The sequence below is a fragment of the Onychostoma macrolepis genome, chromosome 06 (genome assembly GCF_012432095.1).
Source record: "Onychostoma macrolepis isolate SWU-2019 chromosome 06, ASM1243209v1, whole genome shotgun sequence".
Taxonomy (NCBI): domain Eukaryota; kingdom Metazoa; phylum Chordata; class Actinopteri; order Cypriniformes; family Cyprinidae; genus Onychostoma; species Onychostoma macrolepis.
In genome coordinates this window covers 25,276,691-25,300,574 of record NC_081160.1, presented here as the reverse complement: position 1 = coordinate 25,300,574, position 23,884 = coordinate 25,276,691, and the positions used below count along the sequence as shown (strand labels likewise).

General features: G+C 36.8%; 1 protein-coding gene across 3 annotated transcripts; it reads right to left on the bottom strand.

The window, feature by feature from the left end:
- Nucleotides 1-7,184: 7,184 nt before the first annotated feature.
- Nucleotides 7,185-22,298, bottom strand: zgc:113054 (uncharacterized protein LOC541322 homolog). 3 transcript variants are annotated; one of them, XM_058779513.1, is made up of 11 exons: nt 22,166-22,298; nt 19,763-19,952; nt 19,440-19,531; nt 17,882-18,114; nt 17,541-17,777; nt 17,337-17,414; nt 16,987-17,203; nt 15,879-16,087; nt 15,094-15,166; nt 10,019-10,136; nt 7,185-7,635 (listed from the first exon to the last, which is right to left on the bottom strand). In XM_058779513.1, exons 2-11 carry the CDS (start codon nt 19,801-19,803, stop codon nt 7,440-7,442), a joined length of 1,494 nt encoding a protein of 497 aa, XP_058635496.1. In that variant the 5' UTR covers nt 19,804-19,952; nt 22,166-22,298; the 3' UTR covers nt 7,185-7,439. The 3 variants fall into 3 exon arrangements, with proteins under 3 accessions (XP_058635496.1, XP_058635497.1, XP_058635495.1); XM_058779514.1 differs by having other exon boundaries at nt 19,447-19,531; XM_058779512.1 differs by having other exon boundaries at nt 22,040-22,283.
- Nucleotides 22,299-23,884: the final 1,586 nt, after the last annotated feature.

Sequence of the window (23,884 nt, the reverse complement as noted above, 5' to 3'; positions counted from 1 at the left end):
GTTGTTCTCCTTTGTTCGCCAAACGTCCCTTAGGGGCCACCGGCAGCAAGCTCAAACTCTTTTTGAAGAGAGACAACAATTTTCCAACATACGAGTCAACTTTTTCATTCATCAAAATGGCAGAACACATATGCATCCAGCTCCCCATAGAATTCTACCCTAAGGAACATGCTTGTCAGTGTGAGAAAACAAGTATACCAACAGTGTGTTAGGTAATAGGCCACCTCATTAATCACCAGAAGTTATAGCTTATGTAATGGCAAAACAACCTCAGCTCAACAAACTCATAACTTTGTGTTTAGACTCATGTCATGTACAAACTTGGTTGTACTGTGATTTTTTTTTCCCCCCAATTTTTAACAAGCAGACAAGCTGCAGTCGAAGACAAATATATAGTACATAATGGGGGGAAAAAAAGGTGTCTGAGGATGAAGGAGCAGTAGAAACAAATGGATTTTGCAGAAAACTGGTGTTTGGATGAAGTATATTACATTCATCTGTAAAGGCCACGAGTGTTTCATGTGGAATTTTCTTTATTAAAAAGTTTAAAAGTGCCAATATAGTGTTCTGTATAGCACGAGGTAGGTTATAGAATACAAAAGACAATGTCATCTGTATAAAAGGCAGCAAATTCAACCAAAAAATAAATGTAACAGTGCCATTAAAGTTATTAGTTTGCTATTTAGAATATATTGAAGTTTTTTGATTTGAGAATCACAAGCAAAGTGGCTAAAACTACATGCAAGTGAACTGACATAGCTTCTTTTTAAGGTATGATGTTAATCAAATGTTTTTTGACGACTTCTGTGACAGCACATCAATGAAAGCCAACTTTTATAATTTATGATGTTCGCAGTTGTTTTTTTAAAACAGCTCATTGGTTTTGTTGTGACTCGGAAATGCAAACTCTCAAATAAAAATTGTGAATCAGTAATTCATGAGGTTTAATGTTTAGGCAGCTACAGTCAAACAGGCCCTTAATCTGTGAGAATAATGTGTTGTACATTTCTACATGAATAATGCACATCTGTGTGGCCGGTTTCCCGCCTCTATTTGAATAGAATGGAGAGGCACGGCACACATTGACAAAATGTTGCCCGTTTTATTATTTAGTGGAAGTGCGCCTTTCTACGCACTGTAATGTGTTTTGAAGTCCTGTATGTCAGCTGGTGAGTTTGATCCGAGCAAACAGCACAAGCTTGCTATCATCAATAAGACATGAGATCATAAACAGAGCTTACACATCAGAATTAAACACTTGTACACTCACAAACATTTGGAAATGCAACTAAAAGTCTTCACCTGAGGAGGAAGCCTGTTTATGGTCAGCTATTTTGTCACTGAAAAGAAACTGGATGGAATAAAATTTCATAAACAGAAAAAACAGCTAGCACTACCGTGATAGCAAGCCCCTTTGGGTTGAGTAATTTGGGTTTATCGATAATTGCTCATTTCAAAATGCATGTAATTACAACTCAGTTATTCCCAAGTTTGAAGCAAGGACTCTCAAATGTCAACTGTTTAGCAGCGTAGAAAGGTTACAGTGCGGTGGCATCTGTGCGAATATGAATGTGTGTGTGTGTGCGCCTGACATTTGTATACTCAAGTTATAATATAAAACAGAATAAAAATCACTCTAGACAGCTTATTAATATGGACTAAGAGTGCTGCCTAATGTATCTATATATGTTAATAATTTACAACAAATCTAAAACTGTAGATGTTTAAGAATAATCTAAAAATAATTAAAAATAAAATCATTAAAATAAATAAGGCTTAAAACTATTTAAAATAAACAACTATATATAAATATATATATATATATATATATATATATATATATATATATATATAATAAAATTATATTTTAATATATTTAATTTATTACAGATTTTATCTATCTGTGTATGCACTGTGTATACAGTCATGGCCAAAAATATCAAAAAAGTTTATTTCATAATGATATTTCCCCCATTTTAAATTCTTATTATCCAATGAAAGGTTAGATTTTTGTGCATTTTTTAAATAAAAGATCAAAAGGATTAACAATGCAGATTAATTTTTACAGCCTTCTCTGATTGTATTTACCAAGGGTGCCGATATTTTTGGCCATGACTATGTGTATATATATGTGTATGTATGTATGTATGTGTATGTGTATGTGTGTGTGTGTGTGTGTGTGTGTGTGTGTGTGTGTGTGTGTGTGTGTGTGTGTATGTGTGTGTGTATGTATGTATGTGTGTATATATATATACACACACATACACATATTGTCACATGCTTGACCCAGTTTCCTTAGTTCTCCTCATTAGTTAATTAGCTCCACACCTGTTTCTGTTTCCCTTGATTACTTTGAGTATTTAAAGCCTGTGTTCTACCCTGTTTCTTTGTCTGCTATTATATTTGTTCTAAGTGTTTTGCTACCCCTTGCTCCTGGATTGTCTCTGTTTGGAATTTATTAAAAAGACTCTGTTTTGATTTACTCTCCTTCATCGTGCGTTTATTAGCAACACAATGTAACAGAATAGCAGACCGAAATAGTATTATTTTTAAAGCAGCGTTTTTCTTTCTTTTTGTTTTTTTTTTGCTTTCCTCTCCCAGAATGGCCTTGCCAGCCAGCCGTCACCCCGATATACGGAGATACTGCCTGAGCCCACTGCAGATGGAGAGCCTGAGCCTGCTGCGACTGAGCCTCAAACAGCCTCTGACCAAGTGTGTGAGCCGGCAACATCGTCCATCTTCGAGGGAGTTTTGGTGGTGTACGAGGGCTTGGAGGGAAGCCCCGCCCACACTCCTACGACTGAGGGTGAGCTACATCTGGTTTCTGGGAGTTATGAAGAGGAACTTAGGGACATCTTCCAGATGGACCTAATCGACTGGTTTGGAGAAGTACAAACCTGTGCTCCCGAATCTCCTGCGTCTCTGCTGGTTCCGTCCAGCACAAGTCCTCCTGTGTTCCTTCCCAGCCTCCCTTTCCCGCCTCCTCTCAAACCAGCTAGTTCCTCGCCTCCATCTCCGCTGATGCCTGTCACTCCCTCAGCTCACCCTCAGTCGGCGCCTGCCATGCGCTCTGTTCCGCCGCCTCGGGACTTCCAGTCTCCAGCTCCGCCCAGTCATGCAGATCCCCTGTCTCCACTTCCAGCCTCCGAGCCTTGGACTACACTTCGGTCCTCCGACCCATCGGCTCCGCCTCGGCTCCTAGCTCCCTCGTCTCCACCGTTGCCCGTCATCCCACTGGCTCCACCGGGCTCCCTCATCCCTCCGGCTCCGCCTTGGTCAGTTGTCGACCATCCGCCGCCTCGGGACTCCACTCCTCTGGCTTTGCCTCGTCACTCCATCCCTCCGGCTCTGTCAGGCTCCTCCTTCCCTCCGGCTCCACAGCGGTCTTCTGGATCCCCGCCTCCGCCTCAGTCGCCTGAGCCTTCAGCTCCGCCTTGGTCCTCCGGATCCTCAGTTTCGCCCCGGCTCTCCGTCTGCCCCGTTCCACCTGGGTCTCCACCTCCAGCAGCTCAGTCTCCGTCAGTCGGCCCCCTGGTGTCGTCAGCCCCTTCTCCACCATGGCTCCTCCCGCCGTCGACTCCGCCGTGGGCCGCCATCCTGGCAGGCCTCTGGATTACCACCTGGCTCCTCCTGCTCGGGCTCCTCCCTGGCTCCTTCCTCCATCGACTCCACCCTGGCCCTATGAACTTTGTCTCTTCCCCATTGCCTGCCCTTCTCCTGCTCCACGCCCACCTCCAGAACCCCCACCCTCCCTCCTCTGTTGGACTGTCTTTGTCGGCGCGGGGACGCGCCGTTCCGGGAGGGGGCGATATGTCACATGCTTGACCCAGTTTCCTTAGTTTTCCTCATTAGTTAATTAGCTCCACACCTGTTTCTGTTTCCCTTGATTACTTTTGAGTATTTAAAGCCTGTGTTCTACCCTGTTTCTTTGTCTGCTATTATATTTGTTCTAAGTGTTTTGCTACCCCTCGCTCCTGGATTGTTTCTGTTTGGAATTTATTAAAAAGACTGTTTTGATTTACTCTCCTTCATTGTGCGTTTATTAGCAACACAACGTAACACATACATATATATATATATATATACACCTTGCAGAATATGCAAATATGTTAATAATTTTAACAAAATAAGAAAGCTCATGAAAACTGCATGTTGTTTTTTTATTTAGTTCTGAATAAGCTTTTTGAATTTGAAGATCAGAGTAAATTTAACTTGTACCTATCTTCTGTACCCTCTGAAGGGCAGTACTACATCCAAAAATATGATATTTAGGCAAAATAAGAAAAATGTACACATCTCCATTCTGTTCAAAAGTTTTCCTTCTGGAGCATCAGTGAGCATTTGAACCTTCTGTAATAGTTGCATACAAGTCCCTCGGTTGTCCTCAGTGTGAAAAGTGTGGATCTCAAAATCATACAGTCACTTTTGGAAAAGGTTAAAATATGCAGAAGATGCTGGAAAACCAAAGAATGTGCAGGAGCTGGGGGATTTTTCTGAAGACCAGCAGGCGCAGGACTCATGAACAACTATCACAAAACAGAAAAACAATCGCGGATCATCCAGGAAACGACACACAGTATTAAGAGTCAAGGTTATGTAAACTTTTGAACAGGGTAATTTTTATAATTATATTATTTTTTTCTTGAGTATATAAATATCTGTTATGTGAAATAGCTTATTCATGACAGTACTAAATAAAAAAATAACATGCCATTTTCATGAGCTCTCTTTATTTTGTTAAAATTATTAACATATTTCCATATTCTTAAAGGGGTATGTAAACTTATGAGCACACACACACACACACACACACATATATATATATATATACACAGTATATCTACATTAATCAAAGTTCATGTGATGAATGTATAGGCTACTTGAGAACGAGAAGAAGCAAAGCACAAGTTTCTTTTTCCGCTGAAGACGTGTTTAGCACAACAGCCGTGCCCATGCTCCTGACAGTAATTGCAGCTCAAGGAGGTCATCAATAATGTATTCAAGATCACTTACACATCATGGAGCAGTCATAGGTTTGAAGAGAGCTGCTTCTACCCTAGCCTAAAAAAAACCCTACGGCGCAAGAGGTTCAAGGAAAATGAGGTCTTCAAAGAGAGCTTAGAAATAGTTTACAGCAGTAAACATAATATAACGTATAGCAGTGTTTAAGAAGTTTTCTGCGGGCGGGGGATCTTTATGACTATCTTTAGTCATTTTGATTCTCAAGTAAATGCATCTTGATTCAACACTGTTTAGATATTTATACTGGAAAACAAGACAAAAATATTAAGAATTTTTTTTGCAGTGCAGCCCCATACTTTCAGATAGATAGATAATATTTGTATAATGTTTATATAATAGTAGTAGTAGTAATAATAATAATAATAATGTATATAATTTAAGTTTTTATATATTATAATATCTGTTAACTTGTACACACATGTACATATGATTAATATATAATTTGTTGTATTGTTATAATACTGTTATAATACTTATTAATTATCAAACAAATTAGCCAAAACAATATCCTTTTACACACTTAAGTGTGCAGTGCATTTTACTACTAAATCTACAGGTCACCTGTGAACGGCATAAAAAAAAAATGTAAATGTCAATAGACTGAATACTAAAGCAAACATTTAACCTAGCATCCTAAATTTTATTTTAAATAGTATGAGCAGCTTTTTTTTATATTAAACATCATCTTCTTTCCAAAAGGAGATAAACTGCAGATTCCCTATATACGGAATGTAGACAATGGGTAGTGACATTTTGATAGTTCTTCAGAGAAGTGTGCTGGTGTATATATATATATAAAAGAAGAACATGGTGAACTGAAGCTTTCTGACTCCATGCTTCCACTTTGTGGACAGATACTGAATCACACTTTTAATCTAATCACTCTTAAGTCTCGCTGATTTTTAAAGCTACTCAGAGTATCTGTTTAATATAACTTTGCCATTAAATACTAATTGTGCCCTGATTAGTAGTATTTCTGACTTTAAACTCATCCAAACATGCATATTTTGTATTCTTGGATCTAAAAGTGAATATCTTGACAGTTAATATGATACTGGGCTTTAGATCAGTGGCAGAATCGTCGATCTAGCATAACAGTGAAGCTCTCCAACACCAATCTCCTCATTTACAGTACTAATTATGTAAATATCTGGCCAAGTATCTGAGCTGATGGCATGAAATTATAGACATTTATGTGCATACCTGCTATCCTATTGCTTTACTAATGGAACTAATTGGCCACTCCTTTAGAATAATTGCAGTGACTGAGGTCAAGTTCTCCACTGGCCTTTTCATTCAAGTATTGTTTTTCAGCATATACACAGAATAGAGAGCAATTAAGATAGCTGTGGAAGAGGTCCTTACAGGATCATTCATGACTGCTGATGGTGAAAGAGACCGGTAGTGTTATACACAAGGTTGAACATGGGTGGATAGACCTGAACGAGTGTGATAGCAGGTAGCATTGGGGTACGTAGCGTTGCAAATGCACTGTAAAAGTTATTTATGATGCATCTGAATCAAGGTGCAAATTTAGCAGTGATTACATTTGGAGAACAGTTGTGCTGCTCTTATTTAACCAAAAATAGCTCATGTCATTTCCAAGCCACAATTATAAATCTGAACACTTCAAAAAGTAACAACACACCTCTCCACAACATGATTTGAGTATCAACCATGCCTATAACACAAATGATATGCGATGAGTTATGTGCTGAAGTTTAATACTGGCTGCAATAAATTCTTACTTAGTATTTGTCTTATTTTCCAGATATCTAAATGTTCTTAAATCAAGATACATTTACTTGAGAAGCAAAAGGACATCAGATAATAAATCATATCTGAAAAATGTATCAAAATTAAGTGAGTTTATGGTTAAAACAAGAAAAAAATGCCAATGGAGTAAAAAAAAATGCCAATGGGGTATTGGCAGATATTTTGTTCTTGTTTTATGCAAAAACTTTTTTTCAGAATACAAAGTCTTACAGTAGTGCATGTCATTCTGCTTCTCAAGTAAATATATCTTGATTTAAGAAAGTTTAGATATTTGTATTGGAATTGAATTGGAAACATGCAGTGGTTGAGGTTATTTTTTACCACAAAATAAATACGTGAAACATTAAAATATACGCTGAAAGATTTGGAGAACAAAAAAATTGTTGAAGGCAGTGTTTATTTGTAAGAGTGTTCAAATGTGAAAACCTCCCACAAAATGCATTAGTTAAATAACGCACAAGTAGAGTTGCTTACAATTGAGACACTACACACTAAACAAGTTCTTGGACCCTTTGATTACTTAAAATGTACAGTACATACCTTCACCAATGTACTGCATCATTAAAATCAAGTTAGTGACTCAGTATCCTTTAGGAACACTGGGTGAAAGTGTTTTACCAAATCTGAGAGGCAAACTTTCTCTACCACAGACTCTGACCACCCTCTATGACTAAGTTATGCCCTGTCATGTAGTCAGAGGCGTCAGATGCCAAGTATACCACTGCAGCTTGGAGGTCTGTCACTTGAGCCAGTCGTCCGGCTGGGATATCTGACAGCCAGCGCTGAACTAGAGGCTCCAGACTCTCTGAATGGATGAGAGGGGTGTCAACAATACCACTGTAGAGAAAGAGAGAGAGACCGACAGAGACAGATCAGACATGAGAGGCAGAGAGACAGTGTTGTTTCAGGGCCACTTGTTTCAGTTATAGCAGTCAAAGTGACATAAAATGAAGTTGGCTATCCTTTAAGGACCTCAGTACTGAGCAAAACAGCTCTGATGGTGTTTACACTGGTTCAGTGTCTTTTGATGGATGGATAGTGTGATTGACACACTCCAAACTGAACTTCAGAAGTCTTAAAGTCCACATGAAATCAACACTGACCCTATTTACTTTCTTAAAACCTGGTTCCTGGACTTATTGTGCATTTTTGTTTTCATGATCTCAAAAAATCAAATCTATTTGTACCACCTCTAAAATGACTTACCTATTTGAGTGTCACCTAAGCCATACAGCTATAACTCCTATAAAACAGCAGCCATTTCACCAATGGTCTTTAACTGATGTTCAGCAAATATCAAAATATATGTGACTAATGGTGATTTTGTATACATTGAATAAATACTGTTCTTTTGAACTTTATATTCATCGCAGAGCTCCACATAAATATTTAGCAACACAACTGGTTTCAACTGTGATAAGAATAAGAAATGAGCACCAAATCAGTATATTAGAATGATTTCTGAATGTGACACTGAAGACTGAAGTAATAGCTGCTAAGAAATTCAGCTTTGCCATGACAGGAATACAGTTTTTAAATTGTAATAATATTTCACTATATTACAGTATTTTTGGTCAAATAAATGCAGCATGTTCTAATAAATTTATTTAAAATTATAGACAGACATGAATTGACTCAACATATACAGTAAGTATGAAAAAAAAAAAGTATAACTTTTTGAGGGTGAGCTTCCTTCACCATTCACTTCATGGTCACCATCATGGTAGAGACTTATATAAATGTCCCAGTAATAAGGCAACAATCATATTCAGGTCTGGCTCCATTTGGTACAAAATGCACACAATCCAATCAATTTCCAATGGATAAAATCAATTCTTGGCCTTTTTTCTTTTTCAAATGAATTGGGTTGCTGTTGCGATTGCTATTTCATTATGACTGTAATATATAATGAGTATATTTCTTATGTTATAGGCAGCACTAAAAGAGCTACGTGTGGTAAACTGGTTTACCAACTCTCCACATCAACTGTGATTTTGAAATTACATTCAAACTTGAGTGGCGTTTTAGTCCCTAACTAAAGGAAATGCACTCCAAATTGGAGCAAACGTACTTCACGCCGGGGCGGCCGCATGGGAAATACAGCCTGTCTGTTCTCACACTCACTGACAGTCCAAATCCCCAACAGCCTTCCGCACCATTTACGAACAGATTCCATTCGACTTGATACCAAATCCGACACCGCAGCTAAATTAGAGGCGCTGAAGTAGCATGTGACACCTTTGGTTAACATATTTAAATCTCAATTATATTTCTCTTCAGCGTTGCTTTATCTGGGAACCCGTCCTGGCAATCAAAGGCTTACTGTTTTCCCTCAGCCAATTTTGCAGATAATGCGGCTTATCACTGTCGCGGCTAAAGTTGCCAATGAAATCAGGCGGCAGTCAACCTCACACACGCTAATTGTGTTCCCCCCTTCCCACATGCATATTTACCAACCGTCACTTCACAGAAATCAGGGGCCCATTGAGAGACCTTGTGTTTGAGGGAGGGGTGGGGGGTTCGACAGAGAGAAAAGAATTGCTTCCTCGCAAATTAAAATTAGAAAACAAGCTGGCGCTACATAGAAATGAATAAAGAGCACATGTGTGCGTGTTGCGGATTTGCTGTGGGAAGCACAGGGGCTTTGGGGATGCTCGGCTTCAAGCGACACGCGCACGCTTCCTCTTGCTCTTTTCTTCCTTTCCTCAGAAGAACTGCGCTGACAAATAGATACAAACAAGGCTGCCATTGTTTTGCTGACACTTCTGCTGAAGAGGCTAATTTGAATCCCTAATTGAATATAACAATTAAAGAAACTGTTTGCTCTACTCATCCCTCTAGACGTCATCCAATTAAGCCGGATTGCATTGTTTCACACTGTAATTTAGTAACTGAGTCTCAATTGTGTGGCCCATTGTGGAAAATAATGCATTTTGACCCTGTCAAAACAAATTAAGTTTCCACTTAAATATCGAAACAGTCCTCTCTGCTTAATTGGTGCAATGCACATATGAAGAGAGAAAGGCTTTTTTTTTTGTTTGCACAAAAAGTTGGCATTAATTCATGTGTTACATTCGAAAACATAATACTGGGAAGAACCAGAGCACGTGACTCTGCTTAAGATTGCACCAAGTGGGAAATAATCATGTTAGCAGCAATGAAAATGTATTCCAGTGAAATTTTGACTTATCCCACACAGTCTCTGGTCTGTCACACTTACGGGGAGATGCAGTTGACTCGAACGCCTCGGTCGATCCACTCTGTGCCCAAGGTTTGCGTGAGCTTTACCACCCCAGCTTTGGATGTGTTATAGGACAGTTGCTTCTGCGGATGCGGCACTTATTGAGAAGAAAACAGGACATTTAAAACTTATTAGGAACATTTTATCAGTAATTTCAAGTCATTTTAAAAGTGAAATCCCATTACATTATTTGATAAAATAGTCAAATTTCCTATACTGGACAATTGTGATGGTACACTTTTTCAGTGGCTTTGAGTCCAGAGGTATTTTTCCCATTAATTTTCTCCACAGGGATTTAAAAAAAAAAACATTTTTAATAAAGAGTTCTGGTTTGTGTTGTCATCAAAAATCAATTTGTCTCAGGAGAAAATGAATAGGATTTTTACATCAAAACCTTACTGTTACACTCTACTGAAGCAGGAGGATGTGGTGGGATATATCGAACGAACTATCCTTTATTGATGACACTCTTAAAAATAAAGGTTCTTTATTAGTATCTACGGTTACATGAAGAACCTTTAACATCCATGAAACCTTTCCACTTTAAAAAAGGTTCTTTATATAAGACATTAGATTATTAAAATGTTCTTTACACTAAGAAAAAACTAGTTATTTTAAGAACTATTCACTAAAAAGCTCTTTGGGGAACCCAAATGTCATCACTGCAAAAGCCACCTTTTGGAGGCTTTATTTTAAGTCTTTAGTTTATGTCATAGAAGAAAATCCTGATTTGCTTCTTCCTAATAAGTCACCTTCGGGTGGCTTTACAGGTAGATGACATTTTCATTTTAGATTCATTATACTGGACGAAACATTTATATACACCTCTGTGTGCAAGATGAGCCATCAATATTTTTGTGCAATTTCCCTGAAGAACCTGCTATGCATCTGCTACGAGTACAACATTGCTTTGAAGCAATTGCTGTAAGTGTTACATCAGTAAAATTGAAATGAATTAAACCAACTTCTCAACTTTTAAACACACATTAAAATCCATTTCATACTCAATAATGACCTAAACATGTGATTAATACAAGGCCCGATTACTTCATTCCCTTCATAACTCAACGAGAGGGTCCTGAACTCCAATGTGACATGAAAACACTTTCATTAGCTTTTGGGACCCCGCAGATGAAGCGATGTAAAATTAATTACTTGGGATGTTCGATGTGCATCATCTTCAGGAACAAAGGCAAAACGCCATTTGTTTGCCTTGACCATCACAGATGCTCGACGCTGCATGCGATGCGGGGAAAAAGGGGCTGGCTTGATTAATCATCATGAGGGAGGCTCCAAGTTACATGCAACTTTAGTAGTTAACCTCGTCACCCAGTGATCTCACTGCCAAATTGCCGTGGTTGGGAGCGAGATGATAAATACGGCACAGCTGTGCAAAGGCAGCGGCCGGTCCTGTGGAGATGGGTTCGCGCTCTCCGGCCCCTCGTTTGTTTTAAAGGAGAAATGCTAACCGGACAATTGTCAGCTTGTGCTGGGCCTGATTTTCGAGGGAAGCTGCTGTTATTCAAAAAAGAGGCCATTCTTTGCCTACAAATAAGCTTTACGCCTCAAGGTCCATCTTATCGGAACACAAAAAGGCCAGCATGTATTAATCCTAGCAGAAAATGTGGCAAGAGAACAGGCCTTTTTACTGTATGCCTCAGAGCGGCATTCATGTTTTAAAGAGTATTGTAGTTTTAAAGAGCAGTCGGCTGGAGAGGATAAAAAGGAAAGAGAAACATATCTTAAATCACATTTAACATCCATCCAGATTTTCATTTCACATTTTAAGAGCAAAGAAACAAGGCTCCGCTCTGATCTGTTGCAGGCCAAAGTGATGTAATCAGAGCCTGATTTTTTTCATCCAAGTCTCATGAGGGTTAAATGGATACCAAAAAAGGTAATTCTGTCATCATTTAGTCACCATCATGTTGGGCCAAACCCGAATGACTTTATTATACCGTATGTGGTATACAAAAAGAGATGCTTTGTGGAATGCTGTCACTGGATTTTTGACATTTTCAATGAATATGCAGCATTAACATTCTTCTAATCTTTTCTATTTGTGCGCCACAGAGAAAAGAAACTCAAATGAGTTTGAAATGACACATGTAGGGGAGGGTGATATACTGGTAGATATGATTAACTGGGAGAAATTTGTCAACCAGGAGAGATTATGGACTATCATCTCTATCATTGTTACATGCTCACATGACGTTGCTGTGCTACGTGATCACAAAAACGTATTGTTTGCGTGCATTTTTAAGCATTGCGGTTTAAAAACTAGTGATTTTAAGATGTAAAAATGCAGTCAGCAGCGAAAGATAACTCATTTCTCTATATGCACACGCTGTCTTGGAGCGCTGTTAGGGAGGTGCTCATAGAGTGTGGAAGAAATTTTTCCCACTTTATAGGCCTTGAACGGTTAAATACACACACTTGTATGTGTCGTAATGCCCATCTTTGCAAGTATCCTTGTAAACACAGTAATTTAGGTCTTAAATGATAGCAAACAGCTGAGAAAGAAAACACATGTAACAGTATATGGGAACCGGGTAGCTCTGAAAGTGACAGTAGTCTCATATTCACGCTGTGTGTCATTCGTGTTAATCAAACAACAAAAGAGAGAAAATCTCTCACTGCTCTTTTCTAATTCACTATTGTAACTTTAATAAGAAGAAATATTTAATTTGCACAGTGAAGAATATGCAGTTTTTGGTTACACTTTATATTAGGTGGCCTTAACTACTATGTACTTACATCAAAAAATAAGTGCAATGTACTTATTGTGTTAATATTGTATTGCAAAACACTTTTGCCGCTATTGAAGTGGGACATGGGTACGGTTAGGGACAGGTTTGGTGGTATGGGTAGGTTTAAGGGTGGGTTAACAGTGTAATTATAAATGTAATTACAGAAATTAATTACAGATGTAAGTACATATAGGTATTTTTAAATATAAAAGTACAATGTAAAAACATGTATGTACACAATAAGTGCATTGTATCAAATTATTAATTTAAATGCAAGTACATAGTAGTTAAGGCCACCTAATATAAAGTGGGACCCAGTTTTTTTATACATTTGATTACTTTGTTTACAATGTAACATCTAATTTATGCTATAGTCTTTTTGTCCTATTGCTTGTAATTCATTTTTTATTCTTATTAATCACTGCTTACTTCTCTGCAGTGAGCTTGTTTTTTATTTATTTATTTTTTTTTTATTTAGGCTAGTATTAGTTTTTTGTGATATTGACACTGGCAACAAGAATTATGAAATGTATATGGTATCAAAGATTTTGATATCATAACCTTATTTAAAGCAAAAATAAATATAGTGTGTTATATATCGTTACTGTGAAATAAAATTACTCGTATAATGATAGAATATTTTGGTGATATAGCCCACCCCCTAGACACATGAATGTATAATTGATGACAGAATTTTTATTTTTGGGTCAACTAGCCCTTTAACAGCCAGTCTGTTCAGGTATCACTTCATGTGTAAATGCACAATGCCACCTATCTTCCATTTTAGGTTATATCCACGGGCTGTAAAGCAGGAAACTACAAACCCACACAAATAATACGAATTTTACCAAACTGCATTTTAAAAATGCCCATCCACATTGGATGGAATGCAGAAGAGAAAGAAGAGAGGCGAAAACACATATTCACCAGATGGACAGAGGCAGTGTCATTGTGCATTTTAATTGGACTTTCAAGATGTATTCCCCAACTTGGCTACAACAGCCCCCATCTGATTACACATTATGACAATATTATAACAGATGTCCAGGCCAATAAAGAAAATTCCTGAAGGACTGTATGTAATGTGAGTAATTGATCACTTTTTTTCCCTTGCCCTCTACTCCCCCTTCCTTTTCTCTTTCTCTCTCTCTCTCTCCACTTCCTGTAGCAGCATGCTTCTGTGTTACAGATTGCACCCACAGTTGGGACTAGCATCCATATGGTACACAAGTTTATTGGCTACTTGACTACACTGTTGATGGAGTGCTGCTGTTGCACAGCAAGGGACCTGTTGGAGGAATTGTGCTACACTGCGTAGCAAATAACGTTCCTTTATAGCGTGCTGCATAAAAACGCTGTTTTTTTTTTACCGTAGTTCAACACGGAGCACCCAGGACCGGCGGCATACCAGGAAGTCCCTTTACACGAGACTGAACCACAAGTTGCAATTTACAGCCTTTCACTAGCATTACACAGTTTTCATGTTTATAATGATGCAAAAACAGGCTTGTGAGGGGCAATACGGTTGAGGGCTCTAGTTGAACAAACAATAAAAGGGTCAGTGAATTTTAGTTGGTTGTACACACACACACACACTATATTAGATCTGTAAAGATGTATTACAGCTTTCGGTAGTTTTACTGAGTTAAAAGCTATGCGGTGCAGCCTGCGTACAAAACTAAAGATGATTCTATGAAAAGCATGTTTTAATTTGTGTATTAAAATAAATTTTGATGTAGTATAAAGTCAGGGTGATACAACAGTGAAATCATAATGACGAAAATGCTTCATTTAAAAGAACAAAATTATTGAAAAGAAAACCTTAACAAGTAGTTATGTCTTAGGGGGAAATAGATATATTATTATTTTATTATAATTATGTATTTTCTTTCTCTCTATATAAATACATTTTCAATTTATTATTATTATTTATTTATTTATATATTTAATGATTATATGCACACATTGAAATGTAAAAAATTTTAAATGATTAGGAAAAACGAAACTTTACTTTGATATTTTTCAAAAGCATATGAAACCAATATGACATTTCTAAGAGTTTGGCACATGTTTTAACCTAGATTTCAAAACAATTTTTCCTTGTATTTATCATTGACACGTGTGTACGTATCTATACCCTATAACAAAAAAAAAAACAGTCAAGTTGTCCTTTTCTTTCTCTATTTTACTTGTTTGATATTCTCTTTCCAAAACCCCACCCTTACGTTTGATGAGAGTATTAAATTCAGAGGGAAGAGACAGTGTAATTTCTCAGCTTATGGCGGCATAAAAATCATCACTCACCTATTAAACTGGCCATGGAAGCTGTGTTGATTATCTTGCCGTATCCTTGCTTCAGCATGACACGACCGGCCGCCTGAGGCGGTAATTTGAGGGAGAGAAGAGACAAATGTGCTTTCAGAGGAACGTCACAGTATTGACACCTTCACTAATCAGACTTCCACGTCTACAGGGAGAGAAATAACAATCCCTGGATGAGCAGAGAGACAAAAAGTGTCAAAAACTCCTGGCATTCATTTTAATGCGCGTGAGGCATCTCCATCACCTCTCGGTTTTGTGTAAAACAGCTTACTCTGATTTATTTGGTGCCTGGCAGGATTTAATGTCTTCTAATGCTGTAGGTATGAAATCACTTTCCTTCACACCTCTTTTTTCCCCTATCAGAGCTTTTATTCCATCTCCTGGGAAATGTCAGAAACTAATGGAAAAGTTGTTGCTAATATACAAAAGCAATTAGAATCTGCAAAAATTTGGGCAAATACAAGTAATAGCAACCCACGTGACAAAATGTTAATGCTGCTCTTTTACATACAACAAAAATGCATGGTGATTAATGGCTGTCAGTTTCAGTGGCAATTTTGCTTGGTTTGTTGTATTTTAGGTGGGGATGTGAACCTGGGTTCAGGCTCTTATCTGGTGACAACATGATGCTGACTAACTGTGGGACTATGAAATTATTTGTAAATGCATACCGCATTATTAACAAGAATCTTTTCAGGAATGCCTAGACTAAATGGTTTATCTTAGCTGGAATTAATGACAAACTAAATATATAAATGAAGTGGTACCTGGCAACACATGAAAGTCCCTCTGAGGTTAATGTTAAAGGTTTGGTCCCATTCTTCTAGACTAGTGTCCTCACTAGCTGAGTTCTTGTTGATGCCAGCGTTGTTACAAGCAATGTGAATTGTGCCCCATTTTGAAACAATGTCATCAATCATCTTCTGAACGTCCTCTGGTTTGCTAATGTCCGCGAACACAGCCAAGCTGGAAATGCCTGGAACGACATGGATACATAAGAAAAAATAAATAAATGATAAGACAAAGTCCGACATGCATATGAACAGACAAAGACCACTTCATTATATTAAGATATAAATGTCGTGTTTGTCCCAGTTTTAAACACTCCCTCAATCATATAAACTATAAAAAATTAATATAGTATATACACACAAACACACAAAAAGAATTGTCTTGAAGTCTTGTTGCCTGAAAAAAAAAAAAAAAGTCAGTTTTTGCTTATAACAAGACAAAGATATCTGCCAATGGGGTAGGAAAAATAATCTTAATTCAAAGGAAAACAAGATTATTTTTCTTATCCCATTGGCAGATATTTGTTCTTGCTTTAAGCAAAAACAATTTTGATCTTTTTTTTTCCCCAGAAACTAGACTTAATATTTTAAATCATTTTGCTTCCCAGATAAATTTATCTTGAAGAATTTTGATATTTGTACAAGAAAATAAGAAAGTACTAAGTAAGAAAATATTTTTTTGCAGTGTGCACACACAAAATTATGCTAAAACAAAAGATGCCAAAAACAAGTCTGAACAGCTTTGAAACGGTGTCATTCAGTTTGGTTGTATGATCCTAGTGCACCATCTGCTGGTTAAATCAAGTAGTGTAAGTATTATAAATATAATTGTAAATATAAATATAATAGCCAATAAAAGTTTAATCTTGGTTTTCAGTAATAATACAGTAATTATGTTTTTAGATTTTTTTATTTTAGTTTTAGTAATTTTAGCATTTTTAACAAAGTTATTTAACTTTAAGTTTTTAATGTAATATTTATTTATTTTTTACTTTATTTAAAATTCCGAAAAGAATTTTTAATAATTTTAGTTTCAACAGTGACAAAAGTGCCTGAAGTACAGGAACATGAAAGTACCACTTACCTTTCAAAGTCAGTTCATGAGCCACATTCTCTGCCTTTCCTTTGTCCATGTCTATGATGGCGACTTTGGCTCCAGCCTCTCCGAGAGCATGTGCGAAGGCCCTGCCGATGCCCTGACCAGCCCCGGTCACGTAGGCCACTTTTCCGTCCAAACGTAACCTGTCCAGCACTTGCTTTCCTTGAACTCCTCGGAACACCTCATCATATGTCACTGTACTCTATGAAGCATAGATCAACAGCTGTACTGAAGCTTTATATTAGACATGTTAATCAGCATAAATGTGCATTTGAGCACACACATAAGCAATTATTCTTGATCAATATTTGATACTAATATTTTAAATACTATACCTTCAGTTGTGTGTTTGCCTGAGGTGTGTAGGGCACTCTTCGTATTATAGTGAGACCATCTCTCAGAGGAACAATGACCTATAAACAGGGATCAGACAACTCAAATTCAGTCCTAGAACTGTCTGGGTTGCCTAACTGTTGATCGTAGAACATAAGTTTTATAAAGTGAATAAAAGCTCATGTTTGAGAGAAAAACATGCACACCTGCTCTACTCGAGGATCATTTGTGACAAACTGATTAAAATCTTGCAAGGCTTTTCCGAAATCATCTGCTGAGTCCTTGAGGTAAACTCTCCCTTTAAACAGTGTGTTGTCAACACATATAACACCATCTATCCGCAGCAGGTTATGATCCAGGAGGAACTTGTAATAGTTGATGTAGTTATGTTTGTCTGCGTCAATGAAAACCATGTCAAACTGCTCTCCCATGGCAGCCAATTCCTGCAATATAGTACACTTTTAAAGCTTTTTTTAATTTCTTAATTTCTAGACATTTAACAGCTCAAATGCCTGTAGAGATGTAGGTGGGACTTGTTTTCGCCCACCTTCAGGGTATCCATAGCAGGTCCTGTCCTCACAGTTATCTTTTTACCATGGGGAGACTTGTCAAATATAGGTTGTGCGAAGTCTTTCAGGTAAGGCTCGAGCTCACAGGCAATAAGTTGGCCATTCTCTGGTAAGGCCTCCGCCATTGACAAGGCTCCATATCCTGTGAACATTCCTATCTCTAAGACCCTCCTCGCTTTGCTCATATGGACCAGCATCTTCAATACCTGACCTACAGAATGACAACAATCAGTCTTAAAGAATGCACATATATGCTACTGTTTAAAAGTTTAGGGTCTGTAAGATTTTTCAGTGTTTTATAAAAAAGTCTCTTACAGTTGCATTTATTTAATCAAAATTCAGAAGTGAGAGAGAGCTTTATTGCCAAGTATGCTTGCGCATACAAAGAATTTGTTTTAGTGTCACAAGCTTCAAGTACACAGAGACATAAAAACACAAACAATAAAAAATAAGATGAGAATAAAAATACACGTGACCCTGGACCACAAAACCAGTCTTAAGTCGCAGGGGTATATTTGTAGCAATAGCCAAAAATACATTGTATGGGTCAAAATTATCGATTTTTCTTTTATGCCAAAAATCATTAGGATATTAAGTAAAGATCATGTTCCATGAAGACATTTTGTAAATTTCTTACCATAAATGTATCAAAACTTCATTTTTGATTAGTAATATGCATTGCTAAGAACTTAATTTGGACAACTTTAAAGGCGATTTTCTCAATATTTTGATTTTTTGCACCCTCAGATTCCAGATTTTCAAATAGTTGTATCTCGGCCAAATTTTGTCCGATCCTAACAAACCATACATCAATGAAAAGCTTATTTATTCAGATTATGTATAAATCTCAATTGTGAAAAATTGACCTTTATGATTGGTTTTGTGGTCCAGGGTCACATATGTAAATATAAATAAACAAAAAATAGAAAAATACATTGAAAAATCAAATAAATTGTATGTACAGTTGTGCTATAGATAGAATGGGAATAGAATAGAATAAGAAAATATAGTAAAAACTGTAATATTGTGAAATATTATTACAATTTAAAATACATATTTTACATTTTAATATATTTTACAATAGAAATTATTCCTGTGAATGTAATGTCATATTATCTTTCAGAAATCATTCCAATAAGCTTATTTAGTTCTTAAGTAATATTTCTTATTACGGTATTATCAATACTGAAAATGGTTTTCTGCCTAATATATTTGTGGAAACAGTGATATATTCTTTCAGGATTCTTATGGCATAGAATATATTTAAAATATAATTTTTGTAACATTATAAATGTCTTTAGATCAATTTAATGCATCCTTGCTGAATAAAAGCATTAATTTCTTTCAAAACAAAAAACTTAACAGACCCCAAACTTTTCAACAGTAGTTTATAGTTTTGTTTTATGAACCGAGTAATTGTGTGCATCTATGAACACATCAAACATAAAGTACACAATATGTAAATTAAAAATGTTGCAATTAATCAAAATTTTTTTTTTTTTCAAAACTAAACATTTGTATTTTAAAGATGTATACCTTCTACCTGTCCAGTGATGCATGTAACAGGAAGCCTGAATAAAGTTTTTCCATTATCGTGTACCTTATTCCAGTCATGAGAAATTGATTTCCTTCAGAAAATAAATAAACAGATTTATTATGTGTATACTGCCTATACATACACGTCATAAAACATTACAATAACATATAATTGCATGTGACTGGCAGCCAAAATAATCTTGCACTACACAAACACTTCCAGGATAAACACAATGTAACCGCAAACACACCCTAAACAAAGGTATATCATTCACAAAACTAATAATCTACAACCCACAACGGAGTTTCGGGTGAATAGTTACCTATACAACTCAGCCAACGGTTCACTCTCCTGGCTGCTCATTTGTTCAAGGTAATCATCCAATCCACAAGCAATGTCCAAGGCCTTCTGAAGATTATCACGCAGCTCAGCGGGAACATTTGCATTATTCTCTGCAATCTCTTTAGCCTTCAGCAGGTACTCAACGACAAACTCCACAGGAGTGTCTGAAACTAATATTCAAATGAAGGATTAGTAAATTAGTAGCATGTATGTGATTGGTTTTCATAGAGGTTAATACAGCTAGAACATTTACCATAAAAACATTTAATTTAATTTGACATTTCTTCTTCCACCTCACGAGCCCCTTGCACTTCGGTTATGAACCGCTAGGGGTCCACAAAACACGAGGTGAGAAAACATCAACTAATTTGCAGCGTTCCGTAATCATATAATCTTATTTTTTCATTAATAACTATAAATCTAATTGTTATTGAACATTAGTGTTGTTACGAGTCCTGGGCCTGCTCTTCTGTCTGACTGCCACAAGAGGTCGCCCTGCTATCATATTGACTTTCACACCACACATCACAATGGACTCCAATTCCCATCATCCATTACTGATCACAGCTGTCACCAGTCACTCATTGCACAAATCACATGCACACCTGATCCCACGCACACACTGATCACATGCCTTATTTAAACCCTGGACTTTCCTTCCGTCAGGGCCGAGTATTGTATGCATTATCGCTGCCCTACAGAGCCCTGTTAGTTTCCCTAGTCTTGCCTGTTTTGGATTGTGTTTTCCCCTGCCTGGACTCTTGCTCACGTTTTGGATTACCTCTCTTGTCTAGCCCCTTTTGATACTGTTCGCTGTCGTTTGACCCATGCCTGTTTTTGATAACTCTGTGCATTGCCTATTATATACTTGTCTGCCATTGATCGACCCTGCCTGTTATTATCACGTCTCTTGTCAATAAAGCTTGCTTATGGATCCGTACGTCTCACGTCTCGTCAGCCCCGTTACAGGTGTATTTGTTGTTGTTTTAAAAAAGCAATAAAGCTTTTATAAAATTTAGATGTGCAACAGTTGGCTATTACAGAAACTTATTATACTAATTTAAAAAAAAAAAAAAAGTTAGGTTACACTGTATTTTAAGGTATCGTTGTTACAGTGTAATTATTCATTTGAGTACTGAGTAATATTAATTAACGGCATGTACTTACAATATGGTTAGGGGGTTAGGATTAGGGTTTGGCTTAGGGATACTTGCATGCAATTATGCATAATTAATTATTATAATAGTAAGTGCATGTAACCTGTGACAAGGACATCTTAAAATAAAGTGATACCTAAAGGTATATTTCCTAAAACATTAAAGGGATAGTTTACCCAAAAATGAAAATTCTGTCGTCATCGTTTACTCACCCTCAAGTAGTTCCAAACCTGTATGAATGTCTTTGTTCTGCCGAACACAAAGGAAGATATTTTGAAGAAAGTTTGTAACCAGGCTGTTTTGGGGCACCATTGACTTCCATAGTAGGAAAAAAATATACTATGGAAGTCAATGGTGCTCCAGAACTGCTCTGTTTCCCACATTCTTCAGAATATCTTCCTTTGTGTTCAGCAGAACAAAGATATTCATACAGGTTTGGAACTACTTGAGGATGAGTAAACAATGACAGAATTTTCATTTTTGGGTGAACTATCCCTTTAAATGTTTCTGCAATAAAGCTCAGATTCCTCTGAGCAAGATCATAAAGTTTAGCCTGCAAAACCTGTCCAAAAATGAACAGATTTGACAAAAGTAGGCCTAACATTAAAATGAATATTTCTGTATTAAAAGGTATATTTTTCAGAACTACAGAAAATCCCCCAAAATCGCTCCAACACCTTCCCTCCAAATCAACGACTCTAAGTAACTCTAGTGTTTCTACACAAACCTCTGATTTTCCATAAATAAACACACAACGACACGAGCGATTTTCAAAGTAGGCTAAACATGGAGTACTTCTGTTGTCTGTGCATCTTATTGTTTTGCTGCACGACCAATGTTGACATTGCGCTGTCAACTTGATACCACTGACCGAGTTTAGTAACACACTAACCCTGACTGGAATTGCACTCGTGGCGTTTAAAGTTATTTTTGGCTGTGTGTCTGTGTGTAAGAGCTGTAAGACATTGTATTGAACATGCTTTAGATCTGCTACAACAAACAGAACTGACGTTATTTCAGAAAATGTGCAGTTTGACTTGTCATTTAGCGAGCTGTAAAAAAGTTTGGGAATACAAACTGACGCACGTAAACATTCCTACCTTTTGCTGCCTGCATAGCGAATCTTCGGAGCTTCAATTGGGAGGGTTGTGTTCCCCGTTGCAAAAGCCCAGTTAGCCCACCTTACAAGCATAAACGTTATGCAAATGATCACGTCACAAACTTACACAAGGTAACGAATTCGCCCTCAGCGCACCGCTCCGTTTCAGTGTGCAGCTTTCTCACGTGTGCGTGCACAGACTACGTAACTGCGCTTCCGAGAGTTGAGTTTCGAGGGCTGCAGGCTGTTCGACTCTTGTGGATTGCAGTCCACGCCCCACAAACCCACCGGTTTGAGCTCTAACCATTGCGCAAGTAACGCATTACACTTGCACCTTATGTTTTTATTAAGTTTCAATGTGTCAAATATGTACGTGACTGCAAAAGTGTTGTCTTATAGGCTAACTGTCACACTTGGTTGTGGGTTTGCCTTGATTGAGTACCTGTCTTGACAAGGGTCTTCGAGAATAAAAACAGTAGGCTATTGAAAGCTGAATTATTTTTAAGCTGTAACACTTAAAAAAAAAATCAATATATCATTCATGTACGACATTTAAAAACTAATTTATATGCATTATATCTTTTTATCTTTATTTTTTCAAAACAATCACATGGAGTCACTGTTGAAACCCCTTTGCTTATAATGGAATGAAAGTAATTTTATTATTTTAGACTGATCATTAACGCTTCTGAAAACAACTTATTTTATGTTTGTTGAGAGAATGTACATTACATTTTTGAAATGTTTGTAATATTAAGTTTATTCAAGTATGAAATATTAATTAATTCATATTACTTAAGAAACCTCACAACCACACACAAACAAGCAAACAAACATGATAGTGATTCCAAAGTTCCAAAATATTGGATATTGGATAGTTTGACATGGGGCATGTACAGATTAAAAAGTCAAATTATTTTGCAATATGACTGACTGTGTGTTCTTTCTTTCCTTCCTTCCTTCCTTCTTTCCTTCCTTCTTTCTTTTTTTCTTTCTTTCTTTTTCTTTTTTTAGGTAACCTAAATGTTTTTAATAATACAAATTAACTAAATGTTTTAATAATACAAATTAACTTATATTCAAGTCTTAAATCAGATTATATATTACTAAAGGAATCTCACACTTTGCCCCCAACAAGCCCCAAAAAAAAGAGAACATGCAAGTGATTCCAAAGTTCCAAAGTATGTTGGATAGCTTGACATGGGGCATGCAAAGATAAAGTGTAAAATTATTTTGCAATATTTGTTAACGCAACTGACTTCTTGTAACTAAAACTCCAGAAGATCTCATTCCATCACACAAAATATCTTCTCCTCCAAATCATAATTCCTAGTATTTCCTGATAGCATTATTACAAATTATATTCACTTAAAAAAAATGCTACTAATATACAGTAATTCTAAAAATTTAATAATTTCATAATTTTACATTTTTTGAAAATGAAAAATACTGAGGTCTTTGAACTTACTTTGAACTGAGGTCTGCACTAACTTTTCTTGTGTACACGTGATTACTTATCAAACAGTCAAACCTGTTGAACCAGCTTCTCTTAATACACCAATGACTTCAGTGGTCTTGACCTGATTTTGTTGTTGTTTTATTTGTATTAGAATAATTTTGGTGTGTCCATTAATAAACACCATTTTTGGTGTGAAAGAAAACTCCAATAACTGAGATAAAAAGAGGATGGGTAAACCTTATGACTGTTAGCAATGAAAATACACAATAGCAGAATCATTGCACACTCTAAGCATTATCTTTGAGTCTATCATCAAATAAAAGTCATCGCCTTCTTTAAACATTGATATTTGCATAGTGCTCTCGGAATGGAGCACATTCTGATATT